This window comes from Prunus persica, chromosome G6, assembly GCF_000346465.2.
Source record: "Prunus persica cultivar Lovell chromosome G6, Prunus_persica_NCBIv2, whole genome shotgun sequence".
Lineage (NCBI taxonomy): Eukaryota > Viridiplantae > Streptophyta > Magnoliopsida > Rosales > Rosaceae > Prunus > Prunus persica.
In genome coordinates this window covers 28,950,930-28,977,674 of record NC_034014.1, presented here as the reverse complement: position 1 = coordinate 28,977,674, position 26,745 = coordinate 28,950,930, and the positions used below count along the sequence as shown (strand labels likewise).

Sequence of the window (26,745 nt, the reverse complement as noted above, 5' to 3'; positions counted from 1 at the left end):
ATACTTTTTAAAGACTCAGTAAAATGCAAGTTTTTTTAGAAAGCAAACGTATAATACATGTATTGTACACGAACGTACGTAATTTTCTTAAATACTCACATATTATTGAATAAAAATAAAATATATTTAAATATTTAAATACTAATTATTCACTAAGTAAATAATAATTAAAATGTAACTACTAATTAAAGTAATTAAATGTGATAAACTGGTGATACCGTGGTGATAGAGTGGCAATACCGGAGTGATACAAAATGCTAATTGTGTTTATCTTTGGTTTTTGTTTTGTTTCATTTTGTTTACTTTTCTATACTCATTTCTAGTGTTCGATTTGTATCTTACCTATGTGATTGCGTTAACTACTAAGTGTTCTACACATACTCAAACTAGACCTTTATATAAGCCTCCAATTCCTACTGTGAACGATCCCGTATCTACAAATCTATATTCCAATATATTCGTATACTTGCGGGTATTTTTAATTGAATGATTAGCGCATTAATTTTTGCCAATTATTAATACAACACGAGGATAGTTCTGAATGTGTTGGAGAGTTGCAGGGTGGCTCCACCGTTGAATTGAATCTTTATCTTGCGCCTTGATATCTCAAGTCTCATCCCTAATCCAAGTTTAACAAGAGAAAACCATGTCCTGCTTGAGCTCCCTCCAATTTTTAATCATGTTACCTTTCTGACGCAATGTAAAACATGCAATTTTGGAACCTACCAGGAAGATATAAAGAAACCTTAGAGTTTAATAATAAATTCGAAATGCAAATGGTCTCAAGTTGAAGATATCAAGATCAAGAACTTCAACCTTGCACCTTACTGCGTTCTTGATCCACTGATGATTTGAAATCTGACAGCATCACAAAAGCATGTCCTTTGATGAGAGAATTCAATGAGGCATTGTTTAAGACGAAAGTGTTGTATCTTATTATCCCCACAAAGGATCAAGAACCTATATCCAAGAACGCAACAACCTTAACTGGTTATCACACTGGTATGCAGGCCAGTAGGGAAATTTATCAAAATTCAATGACGGACTTGACAGATAAGGAATTTAAAGAATGTAATGAGCAACTGCCTCTGGAAGATCAGTAAATATGTCTACCGTCCTCCTTCCCCTCCTAGCTAGTACGAACTCCAACACTCTGTCTAGGCAGCTTATGCATCTCCCCTGCCCTGAATGCTTTCCAAATGTTTAAGAATTACTGGATTTTGTAGAAAACAAGGATAGAGTTGTGTGAATTAAGGGGAATTAAATTCATACTAAAACTGAAACATCAATTGCACTCATTTACTATACACTGAACCAAAATAAAACCCTAATTAGAGTGCTTACCATTCATTCATATAAGCAAAAGAATTCGATCAAAGTAGGGTGACTGCGATCCCATATTCTTCTTTGGTCCAGATTCCAACCCTAATTTTTATCTTTTTGTTTTTTCGTGTGTGCGTAAGTGCAACCGGTATTTGGCTCTTTTGGGCTTTCTAGATATAAATTTTTTCCTCCCCACGTGACTCTGCTCGTGGCGGAACTGATTTTTGGATGACCCATGTGGCCAATCAGCGGGTCCGGTGCATAACACATCAGCATTTAACAAACATATTTTACAAAAGCTTAACATTCGATAAAATTATAACTCGTGAATGTGATGCAACATTGCAATCTTTTATAATGAGGTATGATATAGACACGTCACACATGGTTCAAACTTAATTCGAACAAAATAAAACTGACGGAAAAAGACATTGAAGATTTTTCCCTCTAAATAAAAACAAGAAAGCATTGTTGGTTGCCTCTCATTGTATAGAAATTTTCAACAGTAGATCTATCAACATCCACGCTAGGGTTTGGATACAAGTATTATAACATAAATAAATCTTCTTAACCCGGGAAAGCTCGTATAGATAGCTCTGTAGTTACCTCATTAAGCTGAGAAATAAAAGCAAGGTTTTGCATTTTCCAAAACTCCATACCAAACCCGGAACCCTGAAAAAGGCACCAAGAAGATCAATATTCCAGAAATGACAATGGCAAAATGTAGAGAGAGAGGGGGGAACACAAACTTTTACTTACATCCTCTGTTATGTGGGATTCGGGCCGTGGATTCCACTTCATGCGCAAAGTACTCAAGTTAGGCATTCTCTTAAAAAGATAAGCTACTTCAAGGGCTAAGTGATCCTTAAAGCTTCCAATGGTGATACACAAATAAGAAACATCATCTAATGGCATTGGCCCGCCTGCAAAGACGAATACACATCAACTAGCCAACGTTAAACCATAAACAAAGCACTTCTCTCAGACTGATCTTCAAACTAAACTTGGAGCATAAATGTGAATGTTCTTTCTAGCTAGTGTGACCGTTGCAATGCAATCACTCAAATCAAAACAAACCGAAATTTAAGATACATAAATTTATTAGCTCTATTGCATACCAAGGCAGGAAAGATTGTACTCCAAAAAAAAAAATTGCACCGAATTGCAGGATATTTAGTGTTGAACCAAAAGAAAAAGGCTGAAGAGTAGTCGCTATAACTTTTTCCCTGCGTATACTCCGAAAACCCTCAAACACCTTGCCAAAGCTATTGTGATCAGCAACCAGACAAATCTCGCCTTTTTCCAAATGCAATAATTTCCCCAGCTGGTGATTGATTGTGTTCCCAATCCGTTCCAAATATGTAAGGTTTGGAGCAACAATGTTCCACGATTGGCCGGACAAATTAGTCCGCCACCTGATATTGTAAGATTAGAAGGTTTATCGCCAGTAGCAACAATGCTAAAGGATTTCAAAGAGGAGCTTTCAATGGTGATATCTGCCAACCCAACATGGCAACATGTTCAAGACGCAGTTCCGTACAACATGTTCAAGACGCAGTTCCGTAATGCTTCTGCAGTGAGAGGAGATCCATTTGAACAACCCCTCATCTGTATCAACACGTTCACGTGTTCCAACTTGGAACAACAAGCTGGGCGGGACTTTGATAGTTGCATTACACATGCTCAACGACAGAAACCTTAAAAACCCAGAAAGAAAGAGCCAACCTGGAAATGCAAATTGTTCCCCTCATCATTGTATAAGTTGATATCAAGCACTTTGACCCCACGGATCAGTGCCTTTCGAGATAGCTCCCATGATTTGACAATGCCATCGTGTTGCCAAAGCCGCCAGTGAAAAGGAAGCTGCTGTATCTTGTTATTAAGAAGAAGAATGAAGAGGCAGTTCAAAGAAACCAACAACTCTACCCGCTGGCACAAGTTGGATTCATTCGGGTCAGAAAGTTGGACAAGATTCAAGGATGGAGATGAGAGATGGAGGCGTCTGTATCTTCTAGATACTGTGCCAAAACTGGTGAGGTCTGCAGTACTAGTAAGGAAGGAGATAATGTGATGAGCAACTTGTTCTGGAAGATCATTTCTACCCTGCTCTCACCATGAACTCCTCTTTTACAACTTGCAGCAGCCATTTAAGTTATACCTAGGCTAGCTTTCCAAAAACTTGAGAATTACTGGATACCAAACATGAAATTGGTCAACTTAAAACCCATTATTGGTCAAATTCCATATGAAATTGTTGTTGAAAGCATATGCATCATCAATTTCATGTAGCCAAGAGAACAGAGCCCCCTTCTGAAGCAGAGCACAGAGAACCCTAACATGGCGTTGGTTGCTGATGTGAAAAGGACACGAAGACAGAAAGAAATTAGTTAAATGGATCGTATTGGCTTGACAGATAAACTAGTTGAACCAGGTGATGCACTACGTCGTTTAATAAATTTGTGATTGAATGGTATGTGGAATTTCCTTCGGTAATTGGTTTACTATAGTCTGAAAAATATAGTTGGTCGTGTTTACAATTGGAGAAGAGCAGCGCGAGATTAGAAGGCCAAAAACTGAGGATTGATTTATTAGTAAGAGATATAGCTAAAGCTGCCGAACAACGAAAAACAATATGCCTCATTTTTTGAACTTGATTTGAGATAGTTGATCTAAAACTGTTTCACCTCATGAAGTGAAATCAAACCCTAATGCATCAAATACCCAGAGGCACAAGTAATATCTAAACATCCCCAGATGGTTTTGGAGAACAAAAGAACTTGAAAAGGGGATTTAGTTGAGAAAATCCTAACACAAACTTTCATTTATAGCATACCAATTCCAAGTACCAATAGATCAAGCTCTATCCCAAAAAATTAAAAAACAACTTCATATAGTACAACTGCAGTAACTACTCATAAACTCCACAGAAGAGAGACAACCCTCTAGAACTCCTGAGACGCAGATCCAATATCGCCCTTGCCTTTGCCCACCTTCTTCGGCAAAAGAGTTTGGTGGATGTTTGGCAACACTCCTCCATTAGCAATGGTCACAGACCCCAATAGCTTGCTTAGCTCTTCGTCGTTCCTCACGGCCAGTTGGATGTGCCTTGGCACAATACGGTTCTTCTTGTTATCCCTTGCAGCATTTCCAGCAAGCTCCAATACCTAGACACCCAATTTCAGACCAAAAGTCAGATCAAACCCATTCAAATTCCATACTACAACAATCCATCACTTTCATGAAAATCTTAACCTATAAAACTCAATTCAATACCAATAAGACATAAAACTAACCGCAGGAACTTTAACTCATTTCACCAAAAGAACCGAACGCAAATACAAAAATCAATTTCAAATTCAAATAACACAACCAACAAATTCGATCTAGGTTAAACAATCCGATTAAACCTAGAAAATAAAACCCTAACCAAATCCAATCAAGGCCCTCAAACATGAAATCCCATTACACAAACAAAATTAAAACCAAAATTTCAATTAATCACAAGCGACCCATAAAAGTAAAAACACATCTAGATCAAACACAAACTAACCTCTGCAGCAAGGTATTCGAGCACGGCGGAGAGATATACAGGTGCGCCAGCACCAACCCGCTCGGCGTACTTGCCAGCCTTAAGAAATCGGGCGATCCTACCCACCGGAAACTGGAGCCCCGCTTTATGAGACCTCGATACAGACTTGGAGGCCTTCGGTTTGCCCCTGCCTCCCTTCGTCGAACCAGCTTCTTTAGAACTCATTTTCCCAAATCAACACTGAAATCACAAAACCCTAACCCTAGAACAGAGAACAAGTCTTGGGCGAGTGAGAGATGCGTGCGAGGCAGAGAGAAAGAGGGATGGGTTTTTCTTAATGTGAAACTGAAATGCGAGTGGGGTTTGGAATAAATAGGAGGTCAAGCTGTGCTCTGATTGGCGGAGAGTGCGGTCACACGGATCGCCAGCGTGGCACCCCCTTTGGAAATTCGCGGGAAATTGAATTTTGGTCCATTTTAGTTTTCCCACGGTCCACCGCTTTGCGATTCTCGTTTCGCGGTTAACAGGCAAACAGCCCAAAAGAAAAACGACGACGTTTGGGTATAAGTTATGGGCCTGAAGTTTCTTAACTTTTGGGCTCCGTTGTTGTGATCTATTGGATCGCAGCCCAAATGGTGAAGCGTGCGTGGATTGGTTGGCCCACGGAATACGATTCTGGAATCTATGAGCTGCATGACACTGAATCGTGACATGACGCATCAATCAGCCACGAAAGGGTGAAGCTGTATCGTTTGACATTTTTTACTGTGGATCGTACGGCACCGGGTTCTTTTTTTAAATTTTTTTACTGTGGATCGTACAGCACCAGGTTCTTGTTGGCTTTTGGATACCTAATACTGGTTAGGAGAAAAAGAAAAGGGCCCTTGAAACTTGAAAAAAGATTCCATTTTCCAGCTAGCTGTAATTATTATTGATGATTTAGTACGATGAACAACAAGCTTGATTGATCATCTGATCAAGTAGGCTCCCATATAGGCATATGTTATGATGATGATGATGAAATATACGGTTTTGGGCTCTTCTTAATGTAAACAATTTTGAGGATGAGAAATTCGAACACATGATCTCGGGTTCCTAATCTTTTTAGACATCACAAAACAACTTTTGGCAATTCTATGGACACCCAGAAGTATCTGTAGATACCGAATTTGATTTCCAATCTTTAGATTATTCATAAATTCGATGTACGAATATGGTAATTAGACCTTACCCGCCTTGTGCTGCAAGTCAACCTAGACAAATATAATTCTGATGTCCAGGCCCATTTCATGAATAAATGAAGGCCCATAAGGCCCAAAATAAGACAGAAAGACACACAGAGAGAGAAAGAGATAAGGACAAGAAAGAAGAGCCAAAACGCAGAAAAGGACAAAAGAGATAAAGGCAAAAGGAAAGAGTTAGCCTAGGTGTTGAATCTTGGGCCATACACGTAGGCAAACAACTATACAAAGATGCCCTCCCTCATTAAGGGCAGGGGTTGGAGTTGGAGAGGATGATGATGGAAATATTTGAAATGTTTGGAGTTAAAAAGGAGAAAAGAAAAAGAAGAAGAAAAGGGCAAAAGCCAAACGCAGCATGAGGCAGAAGAATCCAAAAACTGTGGGTAATTGTTGACCTCACAGTTAGAGCAATGGTTCCAAAGGCAGTGGGCATGAACAATAATAGTGAAAAGTCCCACCCAAAGTAGAACTTTGATGGTGAAGTTCATCGACAGTGACTGCTACTGACTTGAGAGAAAGATGAGGAGAGATGAGAGATGAGAGATGAGAGATGAGAGATGAGAGATGAGAGAGATGAGATGATGCATGCCTTTGCCCAGCAGGTGTGCTTGTTTGTTTTCGTTGCCAACTGCCCTACAAATAGTTCTAGTACTGCTACTCACAGAGTATAGTCCTTTTTTTCTTTTTCCTCTTATCTTATTTTTCCTCTTCTTATGATATTTCTTTCTTACTTTACAGGCAATCAAGATGCAAAGGACGTGCTATTTTCTTTCCAATTTTTGAAAATTTTAAAATGAAAATGACGTACTAGTCTAGTTAGTTCATTATATATTTTGAGTTTTTGGTTTTTTTGCATGCGAGAAAGGAGAAACACAACGAAAATTAAGCCATACCGCCCCTTCAAAAGGAAAGGAAGGAAGGCCGCACATGTAACAGATCATTTTTATTAATGTTACATCTAAAGATAATTAATTAAGAAAAAACAGATCGGGGGATGATCACCACCAGCACTGACTAAAGAAGGCCGAGTAGTTCTTAACCTTAAGCCGGAGGAGAAATGGCTCGTTTAAGAAATGAGCTAAAAGTTCTTTCCGAAAAAGGAAACAAGTATTTATTAACACATATGTAAATAAATAAGTGTTGGAAATGCAAAGAAAAAGGTTTACTGATGAAATGAAAGGGTGTTCTTTGTTTCCAAAAAGTTAAAAAGTAATGAAGCAACAGAGCTTGAAATGTAACTGTCATTAAGCTTTAGCTTGTTATGGGCTTAATGACAACGACTAAATGTGAAAACGTGACATTGTCCCAATGGATTTTGGAAGGGGGAAAGCATGATTGTGGAAGATTAGTTTTGTTTACTGTTTAAGTATTGTCACATGTATTATGTGTTCTTAAGGAGGCAACAGCTTTTTCTAAAGAGTGTTGATTGATCGTGAAATATCTTTTGCTTTTATTCTCCAAACGGAAAGTGTACAATTCAACGAATACATTGGAGCAAAATTAATCGTGACTTAAAAGTACATTAAGCATTACAAGAGAGCTTAAAAATACACTATAATATACACTTCTATGAGAGCACAAATCTTGTACATTGGGTGTGCAATTAAGTTGTGCTTGTAACAACAATTCACATGCGTGTTAGTGAATGTTAGTCGATAGTGTTTTATTGATCCGCTTTCATGAATTATCGAGAATCACCTTTCATAATCTCTCGTTACAAATTTTGATAACGTCAGTCACGTGTGTGAGTGGATGTGTTAGCCATTAATGTTTTGTTAACCTGCCTTCATCCCTTATTGAGAATCACCCACCAGAATCTCTCATTACAAATTTTGAAAACACCAACCACGTGTACAACCACTCACACGCATCTTAGTAGATGTTAGCCGTTAGTGTTTTGTTAATCCGCTTTCATCACATATTATGAATCACATACTTGAATCTCTCGTTACAAATTTTAATCATCACGTGCACAGACTTACACTTGTGTTAATGTATGTTAGCCATTAATGTTTTGTTGACCTGCCTTCATCACTTACTAGGTAGGAACCGCCCACCATAATATCTCATTACAAATATTAATAGCGTAAGCCACCTGAACAACCACTCACACCCGTGTTAACGGATGCTAGCCGTTTAGTGTTTTGTTGATTTGTTATCATCAACTACTGAGAATTACCCGCTAAAATTTCTCGTTACAGAATGTTAAAAGCATCATTCATATGCGCTTAGACGAAATCTAACTATCGATATGCATCAATAATGAGGAATTACTCATGGCGACTAACCATTGCATACATCACTAATTATTATTATTATTATTTTTTTTTACAGTTGTATCACTCGCGCGTCACGTGTTACGATTAAAAAAATATCTACTCACACTCACAATGACATTTCCGTAAATACGATCCAAAATGAAAGACAAAACGGTCATTGTGGCACCGCCAAAAGTAGTACTTTGTGTTCGGACGGGCTCTGTTTGTCCTCACGTGCCCTGCCTTCCACCACACGCCCTGAAGCTTTTATTGCTCCATCCATCCAAATATTTTTAAATTCCTCGCTTTCTCCTGTTTTTCCTTTTTATTTTCTTAAAAAGAAATTTAAGAAAATCAAGTAATTAACGAATTAAATTTCTTTTGGATAGGTGGGTTCCACTAACCGTGTTTCTTTCGGCCGCTCACTTTGTCCCCTTCCCCTCTATCTCCCGCGTCATCTCTGCACTCATCTCGCACATTAGCATACGTCCTAACTTGTATGCTAAAATACGCCAGCCCTCTTATCCTGCACCCGCCCCACACAAGCACACTCTCTATTGCTCTGTTTTATTGTAGTGAGATTTGTCATTTCATCACATGAATGCAGAGAGAGGTTTCCCCTAGAGATTAGGGGCTTGTTTTGTCTGGGACCAATGGGTTAACGAAGTACGATCTAAAAGTTGGAGAGATTCAAAGGTTAGGTGCAGCCTGGCTGGCTTTGCTTCTTATTTGAGTGTGAATACGTGAGGCTTTGTTTTTCTGAAGTGGGTTTGCTCTCAGAGGATCTGTGTTGGGTTTTCTACTAGCTAAGCTTTTGGTGTGGAATTTCTTCAGACCGGTTTCCATGGCTGGGACCAACGAAGTCAACGTTAATGAATCCAGGGTAACCACTTTTTCTTTGATCTTTTGTTTAATTCGAAGTTTGGTTTTGGCTCAGCTTCTCTGGGTTTTGGTTTAGGGTGATGGTTTGCTTATCTTAATGGGTTCTCTGTGTTATGGGGTTTGGTTTGTGGTTTTGTTATAAAAAGCCAGAATTTGTTCTTGTTTCTTTGGTTGGTCTGAAGACTTTGTTCTTGTTTTAGTTGAGGTTTTGACCAGTTTTTCTTTAGGATTTGAACAGATATGGTATTGGGTTTGTTATACTTGTTCGAGTTCATCAGGTTTTTGAATCTCTTCTTGTTTGGAGATGTGACTGGGATTTAGTGTTGCGGTTTTAGCATTGGGATGGGAGGCTGAGTATCTGCTGAACTTCAGCTTCAGCTTCAAGAAATTTGATTAGATGAACATGATTGTATTTGAAGACTGGTAATAGATTTTAGGCTTGTATGGCCAAATCCACTGCTTTATGGGAATGCTTTAGTTGATTTTGGTTTTTGTGCTTTCTTGTCAAAGTGTTCATGTCCTTCATTTGTGGTGGTTCCATGGTGTCTCTGTTACCTTGAAAGTTGAAACAATAGCAAAAAGCTTTGTTTATAGATGCAATTACTCTGGTGTTGGTTGGAGTTCTTGATTCTTAGTCATGTTTATCTTGTTATGTTGGAATATGAATTTAACATACCTAATTTTGTTTTGGGATCTTGTGCTCTATACAGACGGTGGTTCCATTGAATACATGGGTCCTCATCTCCAATTTCAAGTTGTCTTACAATCTTCTTCGTCGACCTGATGGGACTTTTAACCGTCACTTGGCAGAATTCCTTGATCGGAAAGTGCCAGCCAATGCAAAACCAGTTGATGGGGTTGTCTCATTTGATGTCATCATTGACCGTGAAACTGGCCTGCTTACTCGAATCTATCAACCAGCCAATGCTGAAGAATCTGTGCTGAATATTCTTAATCTTGACAAACCTGTGAGCAATGAGGTGGTGCCTGTCATAATTTTCTTCCATGGTGGAAGCTTTGCACACTCCTCTGCTAACAGTGGCATATATGATATTCTGTGCCGCCGACTAGTTGGTATTTGCAAGGCTGTAGTGGTCTCTGTAAATTACCGCCGGGCACCTGAAAATCGATTTCCTTGTGCCTATGATGATGGATGGACAGCCCTGCAGTGGGTCAACTCTAGATCGTGGCTTAAAAGTACAAAGGACTCAAAAGTTCATATATATCTTGCTGGTGATAGCTCTGGTGGGAACATTGTACACAATGTTGCTTTAAGAGCAGTAGAATCTGGAATTGATGTATTGGGAAATATACTGCTCAACCCAATGTTTGGGGGGCAGGAGAGAACTGAATCTGAGAAGCGATTGGACGGGAAATACTTTGTCACCATCCAAGACCGGGACTGGTATTGGAGAGCTTTTCTCCCTGAAGGGGAAGACAGGGACCACCCGGCATGTAACCCATTTGGTCCAAGGGGTAATAACCTTGAAGCTATCAAGTTCCCAAAGAGTCTTGTCGTGGTGGCTGGTTTGGATCTTGTTCAGGACTGGCAATTGGCTTATGCTAAAGGGCTTGAGAAGGCTGGCAAAAACATCAAACTTATGTATCTTGAGCAGGCCACAATTGGTTTCTACTTGCTGCCAAATAATGACCATTTCTACACCGTGATGGATGAGATAAGTAAATTTGTGTGTTCCAACTGTTAATAGAATTGACTTTCATCGCGTGCGGTGATATATAACCTAAGCTTGACATTTCACCCGGAATAATGAAGGGTTTGTTTGCAGTACGTAAGATTGTGTAGCTATAGTGATTATTACTATTGTATTGATAATTGTGGTACTAAAAGATCCTGCTGGGGTCTGGTTCTTGTCTGAGGAGGACTAGGCTTGGTTGTTGGATGCAAAGGTATATGTGGATCTGCATATAGCTGGATCAGCATGTTTTGTTCTGGTGCAAATCGGAGCTTCCGAAAATTTGGTATTTTGGTTCGATAAAGCTTTGCAGACAGCAGGATCGATTAACTAAGGTTAGCAGTCCCACGACACTTCCAGATTTGAGGATTCCGACTACCGGCCACAATGAAGAGGAAGACACTCAGGATTGTTGGTGTGACACCCACATCCAGTGACTTGCTAATGTTATATTATATATAGCTAATTCGGAACATGGATGGAAAATCATCCTCCATGGTATTGTTGTCATGTATTATTGTGTATACTTTTGTGCTAGATTATATAAAATGGTTGTGTATTGGCTGTTGCCTTTGTTGTTTAAGCTTTCCAGTTACTTGGTATGCCAATATTTGATGTGAATGTTAATGTCTACTCTTAACATGCTTTGTATTTCTTTTCCTTTTTTTTCTCCTAAAATCAGTTAAAAAAGCTCTCTAAGTTCTTCTTATGGGGCCTTCTTCTACAACACAGAATGAATAATGGCTGTGGGAAGAAGCAATAAGCTGGAAACTTTATTTTTGGAGAAGTTGAATGCGACTTACAGGAGCATTATGCAGAAGGGGGATGGCAGAGTTAGATGGTGATTGTATTAGGACAAGTCACTCGCTAAAAGGCCTAGGAAAAGGAGGAAAGAAAAGAGCAAACAAGCCACTAAATGACAAATTATACAGGCACCAAAGTACAATCTAATATGTCACATCTCAGCATCTCCATAAGAGCATATGCGTTTGAAACATGGTTGAAATAAGCAGAGGTGGCTTACTTTGGACCTTAAAAGAAAATAAAAAAACACATTAAACGACACTAGCTATACAGAAGCAGAAAAACTTGTGCGAAATGGGGATAGCATTGTATCTTATTCTACAGACGTTGAAGGCATTGAGCCGATGTTTGTGTTTCCATAAACCATACAATCAACAACTTTAATGATAATTTTCAACAGGATTTGACTCAAGATTTATATAAGTAAACTTGATTATCTGTATCTCTAATTCTCTATAGGATGCTAAATGATTGAAAGAGTTCATATTTTAGGACTGATGGAGACTATCCTTGTCAGTTCATGAATGCCTCTCCTCTCTTTTTCTGCATGTGTAACTCAGAAGGTAGTAGAGGAAATGCAAAAAATGGCTTGTTTCTAAAGAAAAAAAGTATCCCTACCAGTGGTGGTTGGCCTGTGGGTGCTTTTCTAAGGGACCACACTTAGAATCAAACAATGCCATCTAATCTGGGTGAGTTGCTTTCACAATGATTTAAAAACTGGCACAGCAAGCAACAGCTAAGCTTCTGAAAATGACATCATGACGCCTTGTTTGTGTTAATTAATGTGTTTTTTTTTTCTTAATTTTAAATTAAAGTACCCAGAAAGCCTATTATTAGTTAATTAACAGGAGAGGAACACAAGTGGGTTTGTTTGTCAGATGTGGTTTTTTGTTTATATAATTTGAGGTTTTGCCAAACACAGTCGTCATCCACTATGAAAAATTCATATCAAGCCAACATTTATCAGATCAACTGACGTTAGCAAAATCTAATTTTGATATAAAGTCAAGAGTTCTTGGCTTTGAAAATGTATTTTTAATCGGTTGAATCGGTCTGTACTATATGATCCATGGCAGCCGTTGTTCATTTCCATGATGTGAAGATGTTTGTCGTCAGCATGCTTATCACTGAATTGTTGAATAATACAAGTCTAATGATGAAAACGAAAGTGTTCTTCAAACCCACTTGGAAATTAATTTATTACTTTTTTTTAATAAAGCGATAGTTTAAATTATTCTAATCACACTTAATTTGGTGCACCTGAACAACTATTCTAAACATATTTCGTTTGGTGTACTGAATAACCGACCTAATCCACGTCTTCACGCAGTTGGAAATTATTAAGTGGGAAAGATTGTCTTCATCACTTAATTGGGTTTACAAGACAAAAGGTCCTACAGCGTTTTGGAGGGGGAAAAGCTTAGGAACCAGGCCCAAAAACAAAACGGCTTTATGAACCAACCAATGTAAAAATGCTTGGGCCAGGGTGTCATACATTCTTCTCCTTCTCCATCTCCATATAATATTGGATTGCACTGTTTGGTCTCTTCTGTGCATTGAAAAATATTGCACTAAAATCCAATCAACCACCTTAATATTCCATATGTGGGCAGAAGCCATGTGGTGGCATGGCAGGCCCAGATCCAAGTAGATGCTATTCATCCATGGTCTGATCAACAAGGATAAAGCCTGCTAGTTCATGCCATTTATCTCATTGCACACGTCATAAAAAACCCAGTTAGGCTGCCAGAAAGGAAACATTTCTAGTTTCTTCCACCACTCAAAGATGAATGATTGACAGTATCATCATCAGAACTGAGATTTGGCACAGATGGCCTTCCATAGAGGGTGAATCAATTGAATATTTCATTATTTATTTATATTCCAAAAACAGAACAGTTTTCCAGCACAGATAATTTGTCTCATTGTATGCAAGACCTACATGACAAAAGGCATAGAAATCTGAGATCCCACTGAGTAATCTTAGGGCAAATTTGTCTCCAAATTATGCATTCCTCAATTGAAAAAAAATGAGCAAGCAAACATCAAGACATGCCTAACCAACAAAAGGATATAGCAAAGTAGATCACACCACATACTTCACAATATGCAGCATTTTCAAATATGAAACAACAGAAGAGTAAAAAAGGCAGAGAATCCCACTGATTCAGATAAGATATCCTTATTCCTTCATTCATAGAGCTGGCAAAAGAACATAGCATATCAAAGTATCCCATGAGACCTATTTCTGCACCAAAAACATTATTATCTAGATTAGAAGTTCAAAAAGGACAAACATGATAACACCGTGCCGTCAAGTAGCACTTGACTGGTTGATCCAAGAACCAAGAGCAACCTAGTCCTTGTAACAAAATTGGCTGATGAACTACTCAGCGTCCTTTAGCAACATATGCAACAGATGCTGCAGCAATAATTGTTGTTGCTGATGACACCAAAGTCCAGAAACTCTTCTTCTTCTGAGCCTCTGCTATCTTGTGCAGTGACTCAACTTGCTGCTTCAAGTCTCCAACCAGCTTCTCCTTGTTTCTGAAAGCTTTCTGTATGGCATCTAACTCCACCACATATGGTTGAATTTCTTTTCCAAGCTTGTGATCATTGGCAACCACTTCTTCCTTACCTTCAGACTTAGAAGATACCAGTGCTGCAGTGTTCTTCAACATTGTCAAAGCTCGCTTAAGTTTGGCTCCTTCTGATTCAAATTTAGCTTCCCAATCATGAATTTTCTTCTGAGCCTCAACAAGGTTCTTCTGCATCACATCTTTTTCCTTTACCAATGACTCCAAGCGGCTCTCCATCACTTTATTTTTCTCAGAAACGTTGTCACGGTCACTCCTTAGTTTTCCCAACTCTTTCTCAGTTTCTTTAATTGTCTTCTCCCTATCTGAGATAGTCAGCATCAAGTCTTCCACTTTCTTTTTCTCCCCATCCAAACTCTTCTGAGCCTCGGACCTCTCCTGCATAACACGGTCAACAGCATCTTTATATTGACTAACTTCAGAGACCAATCGTTCATTCTTCTCTTCTTGCCCACTGCATGAATTTCGCAGTGTAGATACAATATCCCTTTGTTCAGCCACTTCTCTGTTCAGCTCAGCAATTTCAGTTTCTTGATTTACTTTTGCCTCCTCCATCTCATTCTTCTTTTGCTCTATTTCCTTGATTCTTTGCTCCTTGTTTTTCAATTCCTCAGTTAACCTCTCAATGCTGTGCTCCTTCTCCCTCTTCTCTTCCACTAATGCCTTAATGTCCCTCTCCCTCTCCTCTTCCTTCCCCATAGCCTCATTAATACTCTTCTTCAACTCCAAAACCTTAATGTGCAACAGTTCCTTCTCTTTCCTCAAATTCAATTCAACCTTACTCAAATGCTCCACTTCATTTTCCAATCGAAAAAGTCTCACTTCTTGCCCATGTTTTTCCTTCTCAATCTCATTCTTTTCTCTGACAATCCCTTCAATCTCCTTCTTCAAACCCTCAGTTACTCTTTCCGACTCAGCATGCTTCCTCTGAGCCAAATCCTTTTCTCTGATGACTACCTCAACCGCTCTTTCTTTTTCAGCCTTTTCCTGCACTAACCCTTGACATTGGATTTTGAGCTTCTCAACTTCATCCTCAGTACATCTCTCATTTTTCTCCATTTCTACCACTTTCAATCTCAACCCATTCGCCTCCTCAGCAAGACCATCAAAATCACTCTTCACCACATCCCTTTCCCAGCACACTCGGTTCAGCTTTACCTTCTCATTTTCAAGGCTACCCATAAGCTCATTCATTTCCCTCTTCAAAAAAGCAATCTCAGTATCTCTCTCGCTCTTCGCTCTCTCAATCTCAACCTGCTCTTTCACCATTTGACCCATCTGAGCCAGAACAAAAACACAAAAAACACTCTTTTCCAACTCCAAGCCAACATTTTCCTCACTCTTCCCAGTCAACTCACTCTCCAACAACTTACTTTCCACACGAAACCTAGTCAACTCAGATTCCAAACCCTCCTTGGCCTGCATCAATGACTCAACTTGTTGCCTGCGATCAAAGGTCTCCTTGAGGAGCAGAGAGTTGAGGGACTTGAGGTTCTGAACCTTCTCTGAAGGCTCATCCTTGGCGGTGGCTTGGTGGGTATTGTTCTGAACCTTCTCTGAGGGCTCATCCATGGTGGTGGCTTGGTGGGTATTGTGGCTTTGGGACTGATGGGCTTCGTGTTTGGTGTCTTTCGGTTGGTGGGTCACTTTCTTTTTGGCCATTTTGTGATGCTGTTGTGATGGGAAATGTGGGATTGGGGATTAGAGGATTAGGGTTTTCTAGGGTTCTTATGGTTGAGATGTGGGGTGGGGGAGATATTTAAAGAGATAGGGATTTTGACAGACAGAAGAGAGAGAGGGAGAGAGAGAGAGAGAAATGTTTAAATGTTTTGGGGGGATGGGTTAGGTTTTAAAATTTGGGGCCCAGGCCCTCTGGCCCAGAACTTGAATAAAAAATTGGAAAATTGGAAATTGAAACTGGAAGATAGAAAGATGGGGCTGACTGTTGCGTGGGGGTGCTCTTCTAATTTTTGTTTTGTTTTATTCTTGATTTTATTTTGCTGTTTGGGGCCCTATCTTACAGCCACGTGTCTCACGACTTTTAAACGGTCCGCTCGCTTAGTGGACCATATGACAAATTTTCCCATTTTGTCTGGTACTGAGTGCTGCTCACAACGTCGCTTTCTGTAGTAAACAATGATTTCTTTTTCTATTTCATGCATTTATTAATACATGAAGTTTTTGAAAAGTGTTCGAATTCCTGATTTTAATTGTGTTTACTAATAAAAAAATACCTAAATTTAACATTATAATTAGTAATTTAATACTTCTAAAATAATGAATTAAATAGTGTAGTTGATATCATTCTCATTCCTTTTCTATATTTTCGATTTTCTTAAATTTATAACTTTTTTTTTAAGATTTTGTTTATTGAGAAAGATAATAGTATATTAAAACTCACACACTACACAATTATTAAGACTCAAACTCAAGACATTTCTTGAGAAAATAATTACTCCAAATTACAACACTAGTGAGTAATTTGCAATTTATAACTTTTTAAAACTAAAGTAAGAAAAAATGTTACTGGGTTATGTTATGTTGTATGAATCAATTTAGATGGTACATATTTAATTATTTTATACTAAATCTGTGCTTATTTTACGGTAAACTTATTATTCACGGAATATTCTTTAATAAATATTTAAGTTGACAATTAATAAATAGATTTCTCTCTCTGTTTGATGGTGTTGGACTTGGAGGATCAAAGATGCTGGGAAGAGTCCTTTGGATGTTGATCACTGTAACTGGACTTCTGCTAAATCCTGTGGGAGCTCAACCTCACAGAATTCTTGTAGACACTGATGTGAATATAGATGATGTTCTTGCTCTGTTTTATCTCTTGAAGCAAAATAACACACAGTTCGATTTGAAGGTTTATTCTTTTTCCTTTTAAGAACATGGATAGAATTATTTGCACCTTCTGCTTTTCATTCTGGAATATTATAAATCTTACTCTTTTCGTTTCACGAAATTGAATGTAATTGGTGTTTTATGATCACTTCTGGTCTGTGTCGCTCTACAATCTGAGAAAAGCCTCTTTCTTTTAGCTGGTTCAAGCCTGTTTGAGATGGGTTGTGAAGAAATGATGCGTCCTCTCTCAAGTTGAAATTTTTGCAATCAAATGAAAGTTCATGATGCACCATTTTTATGAACTATAGTCTGATATGTATAGATATGTCCATGGTGATTGATTGAAAATTTGTAACTGAGGTTGCTGCAGGCAATTACTATTAATGCAAATGGGTGGAATGATGCTGGGCACGCTGTTAATTATTTGTATGACATTCTTTTTATGATGGATCGCGACGATGTTCCTGTTGGTGTTGGAGGTGAAGGTGGCATTTTGCCTAATGGTACCATCCTTCCAAATGTTGGGGGTTATCTTCCCATTATTGACCAGGTGCGTGTGTCTAATCAGAAGCTGTTCAACAAAAAATAGAGACTTTACCAATTGTTTAACCCTGACATACTTTGATGTCTTGTTATGAGTTCTAATGTCACAGGGCGCGTCCACGGCCGGTGGTTGCAGATACAGACAAGAAGTACCACCGGGCCAAGATGGACGTCTAGATGTAAATACAAACTATGGCATACGCAAGGCTTTACTTCCTCAGGTACCAAATAATGGCCTCATGTTTTTTCTTTTCTGGTTTCATTTTTCAATGTAAAGTTTGTTAAACTAGGCAACCAGTATTGCCAATATATTATATATCATATGTCAGAGACAGTAATGAAGCTAAAAATAAAAACACAATCTGATACTAGGACATGTAAATTTTGTATGAATGCAATACTAGGCACAGCAGTTGGTTGTATCGTTTTCTTTGCTGAACTAGAAGTAGTATATGTTTCTGTCTGTACATGAAACAGGGTGAGAGAAAATATGTGCCTCTTCAACAACCTACAGCTCAGCAAGTGATGAAAGATGCAATATCTGCAGGTCCCATCACTGTGTTTCTTATGGGCGCTCACACAAATTTAGCCATTTTTCTTATGTCCAATCCTCATCTGAAGAACAATATTAAGCATATATATGCAATGGGAGGTGCTATTAGATCAACCTGCTCCGAAAATGCCACCTCCTCCGAGGCAGGGCTGTGTGGTGACATCGGTAATTTGTATTCACAAGACAGCAATCCATACGCAGAGTACAATATCTTTGTAGATCCTTTTGCTGCATACACGGTATATATAGTTGTTTGCTGACCATTCTACGCTGGACCAAAGTTCATAGTGACTGAATATGAGCAATGATTTATGACCAAATCAGGTCTTACATTCTGGCATTCCAATCACAGTCATTCCTCTGGATGCAACAAGAACGATTCCTGTAGATGAGAAATTTTTCTCAGCATTTGAACTGAAACAAGAGACATATGAGGCACATTACAGCTTCCAGTCCTTAAAAATGATTCGTGATACATGGCCTAACAAAGAATTTCATAAGGTAGTTTCCTATGATATCTTGTGCTTCTATGTATGAGCTAAAAGTCTGCAGTTCTGCCCTGATTTTTATATCAAGATGATTGTCTAACTCAGAAATATATTAATGAGACATTGACTATTATGCAGGAATTTTGCATGTGGGATTTTTTCATGGTTGGAGTAGCGTTATCTCAAATGCAAAGTTTAGAGAGAGATGAGGGAGAAAATGAATTTGCTAAAATGGAATGGAGGAACATCTCAGTGATTACTTCAAATCGACCTTATGGAATTTCAGATGGCTCAAATCCTCTCATTGATGGGCGTTCAATCCCAAAGTTCAATGTACAGAAGAATGGGGTGCATAGTGGTCATGTTCAGCTGGGAATGCAAGACCCGTTTTGCCTTGTCAAAGGTAGAAAAGGAAAATGTCAGGTGCGGTACACTAGTTTTCTTTCTTATACATTATTCATATCTTGATGACTTTAGGCCTCAAAAGATGTATTAACTAACTGAATTTCAGACAATACTAACAGGATGGTTACACAAAGGAGGTCAATGGTCCTGAAGCAGTTAGTGTTCTTGTTGCAACAGAAGCTAAGGCAAATCGTGACGTTGACAGCATTCTTGCCAAAGAATTCTATAAAAGTTTCTTGGATGTAAGCTAGTTTATGATTCTATCAACTTTGGCCTAATCAGTGTTCTCCTTTCAATTTATATGACATACAGAAGTTATGTTCTCTCCTTGTGTAATGCATGTTCTGAGTGAAATTTCCTGTAAGACATACAAGTTACATGCAGATTTAGATTTGTTGCAACCTGTCTACAATACATGGTGATAGGCTTACGAGTATTATTTGGCAATTGGCTTTTGCTGGATCCTATTTTTTCTTGGCTACAGAATGATAATTTCAATTAATGTGTCAAATGCAGGTTATAAATCGACCTAAGCAAATTGGACAGCTTAATACTCGAGCAGGGTTTCCACTCTATCAGAGTGTACTTCAAAAACCAGATTTTGGACAGGAATTGATGGGTAAACCCATAGTTTTTGATATGGATATGAGTGCTGGGGACTTTCTAGCTCTTCTATATCTCCTAAAATTACCTGTAGAACTGATCAACCTCAAGGTATTATACTGCCTTTGTAGACTTTGTCAGGCTTGGTGCTACACATGCATAAATACACATGAATAGCCTGACTGATTAGCTTTGTGGGGCCTCATGCTAGCAAAGTAGCAATTACACATTTTGAATATGATTAATAATTATTTATATGTTAGGAGTCTGCTTATTGCTTCCAAGTTCAACAAACAAGCCTTGAAGGATATTTGCTCTTGCACACAATGATGTTAATGTAATTTTATCAATACTCAGAAACTCTTTTTTGTTTGAATTTTCTATGTTATCCAGGGAATACTGGTTAGTGCTAATGGCTGGGCAACTGCTGCTACCATAGAAGTTGTATATGACATACTGCATATGATGGGCCGTGATGATATTCCAGTTGGTCTTGGAAATGTATTTGCAGTTGGTCAATCTCATTCAGAGTTCCCTTCTCTTGGAGACTGCAGGTACAGCAGCTCCATTCCTCAGGGTAGTGGTGGCTCCTTGGATTCGGATACACTCTATGGATTTGCTCGTGACTTACCTCGCAGTCCTAGAAGGTATCACTGTCTGTTTAAACTAGTAGACAGCTAGTTACAATGATGTTGTAGACAAATGATTTGTGTAAGATGGACAGCTTACATTAATGATAAAATGTTTGGATTCTTCATGTCTGTTTCAGATACAGACCAGAAACCACTGATTACCCTGGACTTGGACAACCGACTGCACTAGATGTTTGGAAGTCCATTGTAAAATCACTGCATCCAGGATCCAAGATTACTTTGTTGACCAACGGACCTTTGACAAATTTAGCCCAAATCATTCTTTCTGAGAACACAGACTCAGTGGTCCAGGTAAATGTTTTCTATGTGGTCATATGCTTATTGTGTAGCAAAGGAACTTAGTTTTTCAATGGTTGAGTAAGTTTATACCCAACTGAAATTTTTAGTGGTAGAACAAATCCAGACTATAAAGATGTTAACCTTCAATTTGCATGTCATGCTTTGATATCGGATGCCATTTTCATTGTCATGATTTTCTTGCAGGATGTATATATTGTTGGGGGACACATTCCCCACGATAATGAAAAAGGAAATCTGTTCACTGTCCCTTCAAATGAATATGCAGAGTTTAACATGTTTCTTGACCCTTTGGCTTCAAAGGCAGTTTTAGATTCAAAACTGAACATAACACTGATTCCATTACGGATCCAGAAGCAAGTCAGTTCCTTCCAGAATATTCTTGTTGAATTGCAGCTAACAGATAAAACTCCTGAAGCTGCATTTGCCCAGCATCTACTTTCAAGGCTTTGGGAACTAAAACAGAATCATCATAGATACCTTCACATGGTAAAGTTCCATACAATCAATTAGCTATCTAAAGAAGTCTCTTTTCTCCCATTATGTTAATTTGTCCATCTGGTGAATTCAAGTTTCTTTCGTTCTGGACACATCTTCAACCCAACCCCTTATAAGCCAAGCCTAACACGTGGACAATTTAATTGGGTGACGTGGAGCACGTGTGTGCTTGAATGCTTATAAGTTTTCTGATACACTGAAATTGCACAAAGGGCTAGGGTACTTGAATGCTTCAATGCATGATACATTTTTCAACTCACTTTTACTCTGAAGAACTTACATTTGTTTCCATTCTGTCATTTCACAGGATACATTTTTGGGGGAAATCCTTGGTGCTGTAATCTTGGCTGGTGGTCATCCTCTATTAAACCAAACCTTTGAGTTTATGCCTCTCAAGGTGGTGGCTGAGGGAGATGTATCAATAATTGGGCAGCTGCTTGTTGATGAAAATCAAACAAAGATGGTGAAGATCTTGTGCAGTATAAATCCAGAGGCATATTATGAACAATTTGCTAATATATTAGGAGCCAAACAGCTTTCTGCTGTTATAGCAAGCTTTGTTGAGGAAAAAGGAACATGGGCTACCCAACCAAATAAAACTTGTACAATTAATCACCTGGCCAACTGATGATGTTTTCCCTTGAAAGTTAGGTTCTGTTTAGTTATATTGTTAATTAATCTGTAAAATCCATCTTGAGAGTAATATGTTTGTGTTTCACAATGAATAAAACAAAGGAAAGTTAGAAATTTGATAATTCTCTTTTTCCATTTTTCCAACGTTTGTTTTCCCTTTTTGGTTTTTTGGTTACATTGGGAGGAAAGAAATCCTAGGATTTTGATGCTGGGTGCCAAGCAAGGGGAAGGGGGAGGGCCACAACCATTGTGGTAACCCTGATCGACTGACTTGGTTTTCCCTTTAGCTGCAAAACAAGCCAAGCACTAGAGAGTAACCTCATCTGATTGGTTTTCCCTTTAGCCTACCAAACATTCTGTTGAGGAATTTTAAATTTGATTAATTTCAGTTAATCTTATAATAATTACAATTTACTCTCCTTTATAACTCTCATTTTAAAACACGTTTTTTCACTTCTTATAAATAAGGGAGGATGGGGTCTTGGAATTATGTAGATTAGGCTGAGTTAATAGTTGATATTATTATTGTCCATTCAAATGTAGGCGGTGCATATTGTCAACGTCTAGGGTTGGCTAAGTTGTTAAGAAATAGTACTTGGAGATTAGAAAGCATGGGTTGTTTTGAGGTGACACTCTTTCTAATCCTGCTACTTCCACAATCTATAATTATTATGGTTATCATAATTACAGATTGGAATTAGGAAGAGCCTTTACCAACATTGCACTTCATCCAAACAAGATTTAGAACACAATTCTGTTCATGACTCATGTTATTGTGAGTTTTTTTAATATCAATATTTTATATAAAAAGAAGAAAGAAAAAAAGCATAAAAATTGGTTGGTTAAACACGAGGCAAGAAAAAGCAATATTATATATTAGATACGCTTGGACCAAGAAGCATAAAATCATACATACATACAAACACAACACAGCATGCAATGCAGGTCTATTATTTTCTCATTTGTACCATCCAGTCCAGACTGTCCTGTAGATATCCCACGCCACATTAAAATACAGTTGACAGTAACTTGACCTTGAACTGCACATCTATCTCTTCATTCATTGAATGTAATATATGATCATGGAATGCTGATTTAATTAAAAATAGAGAAACTAGCCATTGGAATACCTTTTTATATCGATAGGAGGGTGGAATCAAATTAAGGACATCTTTTAATATTGGAGAGAGAAGTATCATTGAATTAAGTTGTTAATCATAATATTCTCGATACTTAGATATATTCCTCGTAGGAAAATGCTAATTAAATGTAAGCAAGAAAAAAACCATGCTAATTAGTCAACAGTATACAACAAATGTTTGGTAGAGAAACTAGCAATCTCTATGAAACTTTTTAAACCTGTGATAATGTGGCACATTCAATTTCATAATGATACAAACTTCCTCATAAATTTCCACAACCGCACCACAAGCACTCTTCTTGCTCATGTACATTTGCTTTTGTGCATCTACCAAGTCATTAACATGAATTATTATGCACTGATTATGAAACTAATTTTACCCGATTGCTTACTTGGGTGAATCGAAATTTTTTAAACATAGAAAAGAAAGCAACTTTTCATTGCATTTTCTATCAGATTTTGAGTAGTTGGTTTTCAGTGCTGCTTGTACTCAAAGTTACCACACTCTCTCCCACTCACTAGAGATTAAGTGCAGCTTGTAACTTATTGCTGTTTGGTTTTTGCGTAAGAAACTTTTGCCACAGAGAATAGAGATACTATTAAGAGATAGAAATATTCATACACATCCTTAACCATATTAACTCAGTTAAGCTTCTTTGAGCCCCAAGCAATCTGGATGCTTAACCAAATAAGAGATAAATAGAAGAGGAAACTAAAAAGCAAGCTTCCTCTACTGCAAATCTAGCTACGAACACCACACCACACCACACCCACCCAACCCCCCACCACCACAGTGTGCTTGCTTCTGTTATTTTATCTGCTGATAATAACTTCCCCACTGGGTTTCATCATTTACCTGGCAGTGGACCGCCGGCGGCCAAAAGCTGTTTCTGCAGCTGCATATGAACAAGAAGGACGTCAAGGCTTTGAGACCAAGAGCTACCATGCAAGCTTGTTTATGAAACAATTTCTTCTACTTACGTTGAAAAGAGTTTCCAGCTTATTTTTCACAAGAAAATACTCATGCTTCACATGCTGGAGAGACTTTAGGCACCTGCGGACCAATATTTTTCATTCAGATTTATATGAACATTTTCTCAAACTCATCATGGTTGTGAAAGACCAAATTTTATTTACCCTTCAACATTCTGCTCCTCACTGCAGTCACGAAATGCAATGCAGGCCCTCTGAAACCTCTGAACACCAATGCTGTTATTGCAAGAACCAAATTTTCTTCATGAAACACCAACAGAAGAAACATATATATAGACAAGAACAAGTACAACTAAAAAAAAGAGTTCTTTTTGTAGCTGACAAATACTTTGGATATATTTTAATGGCTGTGGTAAGTAGCGATATTCTCAAGGTACATGCCTTCATGTGGGACAAAGTGGAGACCAAGAAAACAACTTAAAGATTTGGACTTTAGTATGAAAGATTTGCTGATATGACATTTCTGCTTGATGATAAACCCTCCAAATTAAAAAAGAAATTTCAGCCGAAGGGAGCTTTGAGTCTTGCTTAAATTTTCATTTCAAAGCTGGAACTGTTGGAAGTCCTACTGGTCCAATTCTATGTTTCAGATATTTTCCAAGACAATTCCACTGAAATGTTCAATGGAAGTTTTGAATGTTTAAAAGGATGTGTTTGCATCAAGCAGCAACTGATATGGTGATATCAAAGTGACTTGAAAGGTCAGAAGAGTGCTTCTTCCCATGCTGAACATAAGGGGGATGCATGAGACAGGTGCATTCTGTAAATATATGAAATAACCAGTAGAGGCCTATAAAGGGAAAAATAACATATACCTGGAGCTGCTACCCTTCAATTGGTGAATATTTTTGTCCACAAGTTTAAAGTCAACAGTCTGCTGATCGCTGCACCCAAAAATAAAGAGAAAATAAAAAATAAAAAGAGACTAATAAGGCCCTGACTGTAAGTAAAACCATATATACCATGCCAAGGCAAGAAAGTTACTTGAAAAAACATAAATATTGGGAAAATTAATGATGAGAAAGCTTTAATTCTTACAGAGCTTTGTTCAGTTCATCCATAAGCCTTTCAGAATCTTTAAAGAAAAGAGACACAACTTCAACTACAAAATCTGGGTTGTTCTCATCTTGCAGTTGCTGAAGCTGGTTGAACTGTTCATCCAGAAATGCCTTCAAACAAAAGAAAAACTTATCATTAAAAAAAAGGAAAAGAAAAAAGAAAAAAGAAGCCAACCCAATAAGCTGAACAGAACAAACACACACGAACTTCCTATATCATCCAATATACTGACCTCATCAAACAGTGAAGCTGTGTAGTCAACCAACTGCTTCTGCAAGTGAGACACAACATCAGCCATTGTTTCACTCTCAAGCTTCACAGCACTCATTCTTTTTGTTTTTGTGTTTTCTACAGATCTTATGGATTCATTGCACCTTCTTCCCCCTCTTTAAATAGAACAAACCCCAATGGAAGGGTTGCTTAATTTTTATTTTTATTTTTATTTTGTAGACTGAGGAGAGGAGGGATGCTGTTAATTAAGATTCCTACCTTTGTGGGTTATACATGCATATACAGGTATAGTACATGAAGTCACCCTTTCGGTTATTCCTTACTTGGCTACTAGCTAGCTAATTTTGTAATTCTTTTTTCTTTTTCTTTCTTTTCTCAACACATTATATAAGGTTAAGATAAGCACCCAACTTCTTTCCAAATTTAAAAAGCGTCACAAGATCCAAAACCTGATGCCATGTACCTTCTCTTCTTTTTCTTTCAGTAATTATTGCTCCTCTCTCTCTCTCTCTCTCTCTCTCTCTCTCTCTCTCATATATTATTTCATGGAGCTAGTTTTCTCTTTTGTTTTTCCTCTTCAAGGTGCTAACTTAACTTGTGTTTTGGTGGGGGGGAGTGTGATAATTTCCAAGTCTGGTCCACTCTTGTTGTGGGAGTTTTTGCTTGTCTACCAAACTCATGTATAATTAATTAGCATAATATAAAAGTTATTTGGACAAATACAATCTTATTAGTCCAATAATGAAAACATTTGAGATTCTTTTTTTAGAATAAGCGATAGTCTAAACTACATATGAGGAATTTCTCTCACACACATAACTATGATGCCGTGAAAATTCGAGTGCAAATATTTGAGATTCTATATATGAAGATAAGTGAGATTTTAAGTCACAAAATAATACTGGTACTCTTTTTAACCCAAGAGAAGCAGAAGCCAAATTCGAGTGACATATGATGGGAAAGTGACTTCAGACAATGTCCATCCATATCTTCTGGATTTTTATTTTATTTTGTGGGATAGACTTTGTCATCGTAATCTATATATATAAAGCAAAAGGCAGAGAATGGTGAAACATTCCAAATACCAGAAAATGCCCTTGGTTAATGCAAACATTAAGAATTGAAATTATTAATTAAATGAGGATAATATGGTAAATTCACAATTTTTCGTATTAAAAAAATTAAAAATAAAAGAAAATTCAGATAATGGATCCTATTTTTATGGAACACAAATATCCATTATCTTTTTTAATTCTAAAATAAATTTAAATTTAAAAAAAAAAACCTCTCGCATGCACGGAAGCGCGTGCAGAGAGGCTAGTAACAATAATAAAAGCGAAATTTTAACATTTCTATGTACAAAGAGTTAAGTTGGTATGACATAATAAATAAAGTATTGAACTTTTATTGTCTGGTGAATTATGAACGGGCATGTGATAGCCTTTTATTTTTGGAAAATGCTAGGGA

General features: G+C 37.8%; 5 protein-coding genes across 5 annotated transcripts; 2 read left to right on the top strand and 3 right to left on the bottom strand.

Moving 5' to 3' along the window:
- On the bottom strand, positions 3,947–5,204 carry LOC18774817 (histone H2AX). Its single transcript, XM_007206055.2, has 2 exons — positions 4,874–5,204; positions 3,947–4,487 (listed from the first exon to the last, which is right to left on the bottom strand). Exons 1-2 carry the CDS (start codon positions 5,075–5,077, stop codon positions 4,266–4,268), a joined length of 426 nt encoding a protein of 141 aa, XP_007206117.1. The 5' UTR covers positions 5,078–5,204; the 3' UTR covers positions 3,947–4,265.
- Positions 8,707–11,552, top strand: LOC18774924 (gibberellin receptor GID1C). Its single transcript, XM_007207866.2, has 2 exons — positions 8,707–9,234; positions 9,944–11,552. Exons 1-2 carry the CDS (start codon positions 9,196–9,198, stop codon positions 10,937–10,939), a joined length of 1,035 nt encoding a protein of 344 aa, XP_007207928.2. The 5' UTR covers positions 8,707–9,195; the 3' UTR covers positions 10,940–11,552.
- Positions 13,895–16,330, bottom strand: LOC18775055 (cingulin-like protein 1). Its single transcript, XM_007207975.2, has one exon. It carries the CDS (start codon positions 15,988–15,990, stop codon positions 14,122–14,124), a length of 1,869 nt encoding a protein of 622 aa, XP_007208037.1. The 5' UTR covers positions 15,991–16,330; the 3' UTR covers positions 13,895–14,121.
- Positions 16,999–21,989, top strand: LOC18772973. The gene is made up of 12 exons (XM_020566654.1): positions 16,999–17,203; positions 17,552–17,731; positions 17,835–17,945; positions 18,202–18,516; positions 18,602–18,778; positions 18,904–19,188; positions 19,290–19,412; positions 19,687–19,884; positions 20,167–20,420; positions 20,543–20,717; positions 20,910–21,212; positions 21,529–21,989. Exons 1-12 carry the CDS (start codon positions 17,039–17,041, stop codon positions 21,847–21,849), a joined length of 2,607 nt encoding a protein of 868 aa, XP_020422243.1. The 5' UTR covers positions 16,999–17,038; the 3' UTR covers positions 21,850–21,989.
- LOC18775280 (histidine-containing phosphotransfer protein 1) lies at positions 23,569–25,524 on the bottom strand. The gene is made up of 6 exons (XM_007205985.2): positions 25,280–25,524; positions 25,027–25,157; positions 24,804–24,872; positions 24,133–24,204; positions 23,977–24,049; positions 23,569–23,891 (listed from the first exon to the last, which is right to left on the bottom strand). Exons 1-6 carry the CDS (start codon positions 25,373–25,375, stop codon positions 23,844–23,846), a joined length of 489 nt encoding a protein of 162 aa, XP_007206047.1. The 5' UTR covers positions 25,376–25,524; the 3' UTR covers positions 23,569–23,843.

Coding starts and splice junctions, on each gene's coding strand:
- LOC18774817 (XM_007206055.2), bottom strand. CDS start 5,077: ATGAGTTCTAAAGAAGCTGGTTCGACGAAGGGAGGCAGGGGCAAACCG. Junction 4,488..4,873: donor TCGAATACCTTGCTGCAGAG/GTTAGTTTGTGT, acceptor TTGGGTGTCTAG/GTATTGGAGCTTGCTGGAAA.
- LOC18774924 (XM_007207866.2), top strand. CDS start 9,196: ATGGCTGGGACCAACGAAGTCAACGTTAATGAATCCAGG. Junction 9,235..9,943: donor TCAACGTTAATGAATCCAGG/GTAACCACTTTT, acceptor TGCTCTATACAG/ACGGTGGTTCCATTGAATAC.
- LOC18775055 (XM_007207975.2), bottom strand. CDS start 15,990: ATGGCCAAAAAGAAAGTGACCCACCAACCGAAAGACACCAAACACGAA.
- LOC18772973 (XM_020566654.1), top strand. CDS start 17,039: ATGCTGGGAAGAGTCCTTTGGATGTTGATCACTGTAACTGGACTTCTG. Junction 18,517..18,601: donor ATCCTTTTGCTGCATACACG/GTATATATAGTT, acceptor TGACCAAATCAG/GTCTTACATTCTGGCATTCC. Junction 19,189..19,289: donor GTAGAAAAGGAAAATGTCAG/GTGCGGTACACT, acceptor CAATACTAACAG/GATGGTTACACAAAGGAGGT.
- LOC18775280 (XM_007205985.2), bottom strand. CDS start 25,375: ATGAGTGCTGTGAAGCTTGAGAGTGAAACAATGGCTGATGTTGTGTCT. Junction 24,205..24,803: donor TTGAAGGGTAGCAGCTCCAG/GTATATGTTATT, acceptor TTGCAATAACAG/CATTGGTGTTCAGAGGTTTC. Junction 24,050..24,132: donor GAGGAGCAGAATGTTGAAGG/GTAAATAAAATT, acceptor ATTGGTCCGCAG/GTGCCTAAAGTCTCTCCAGC.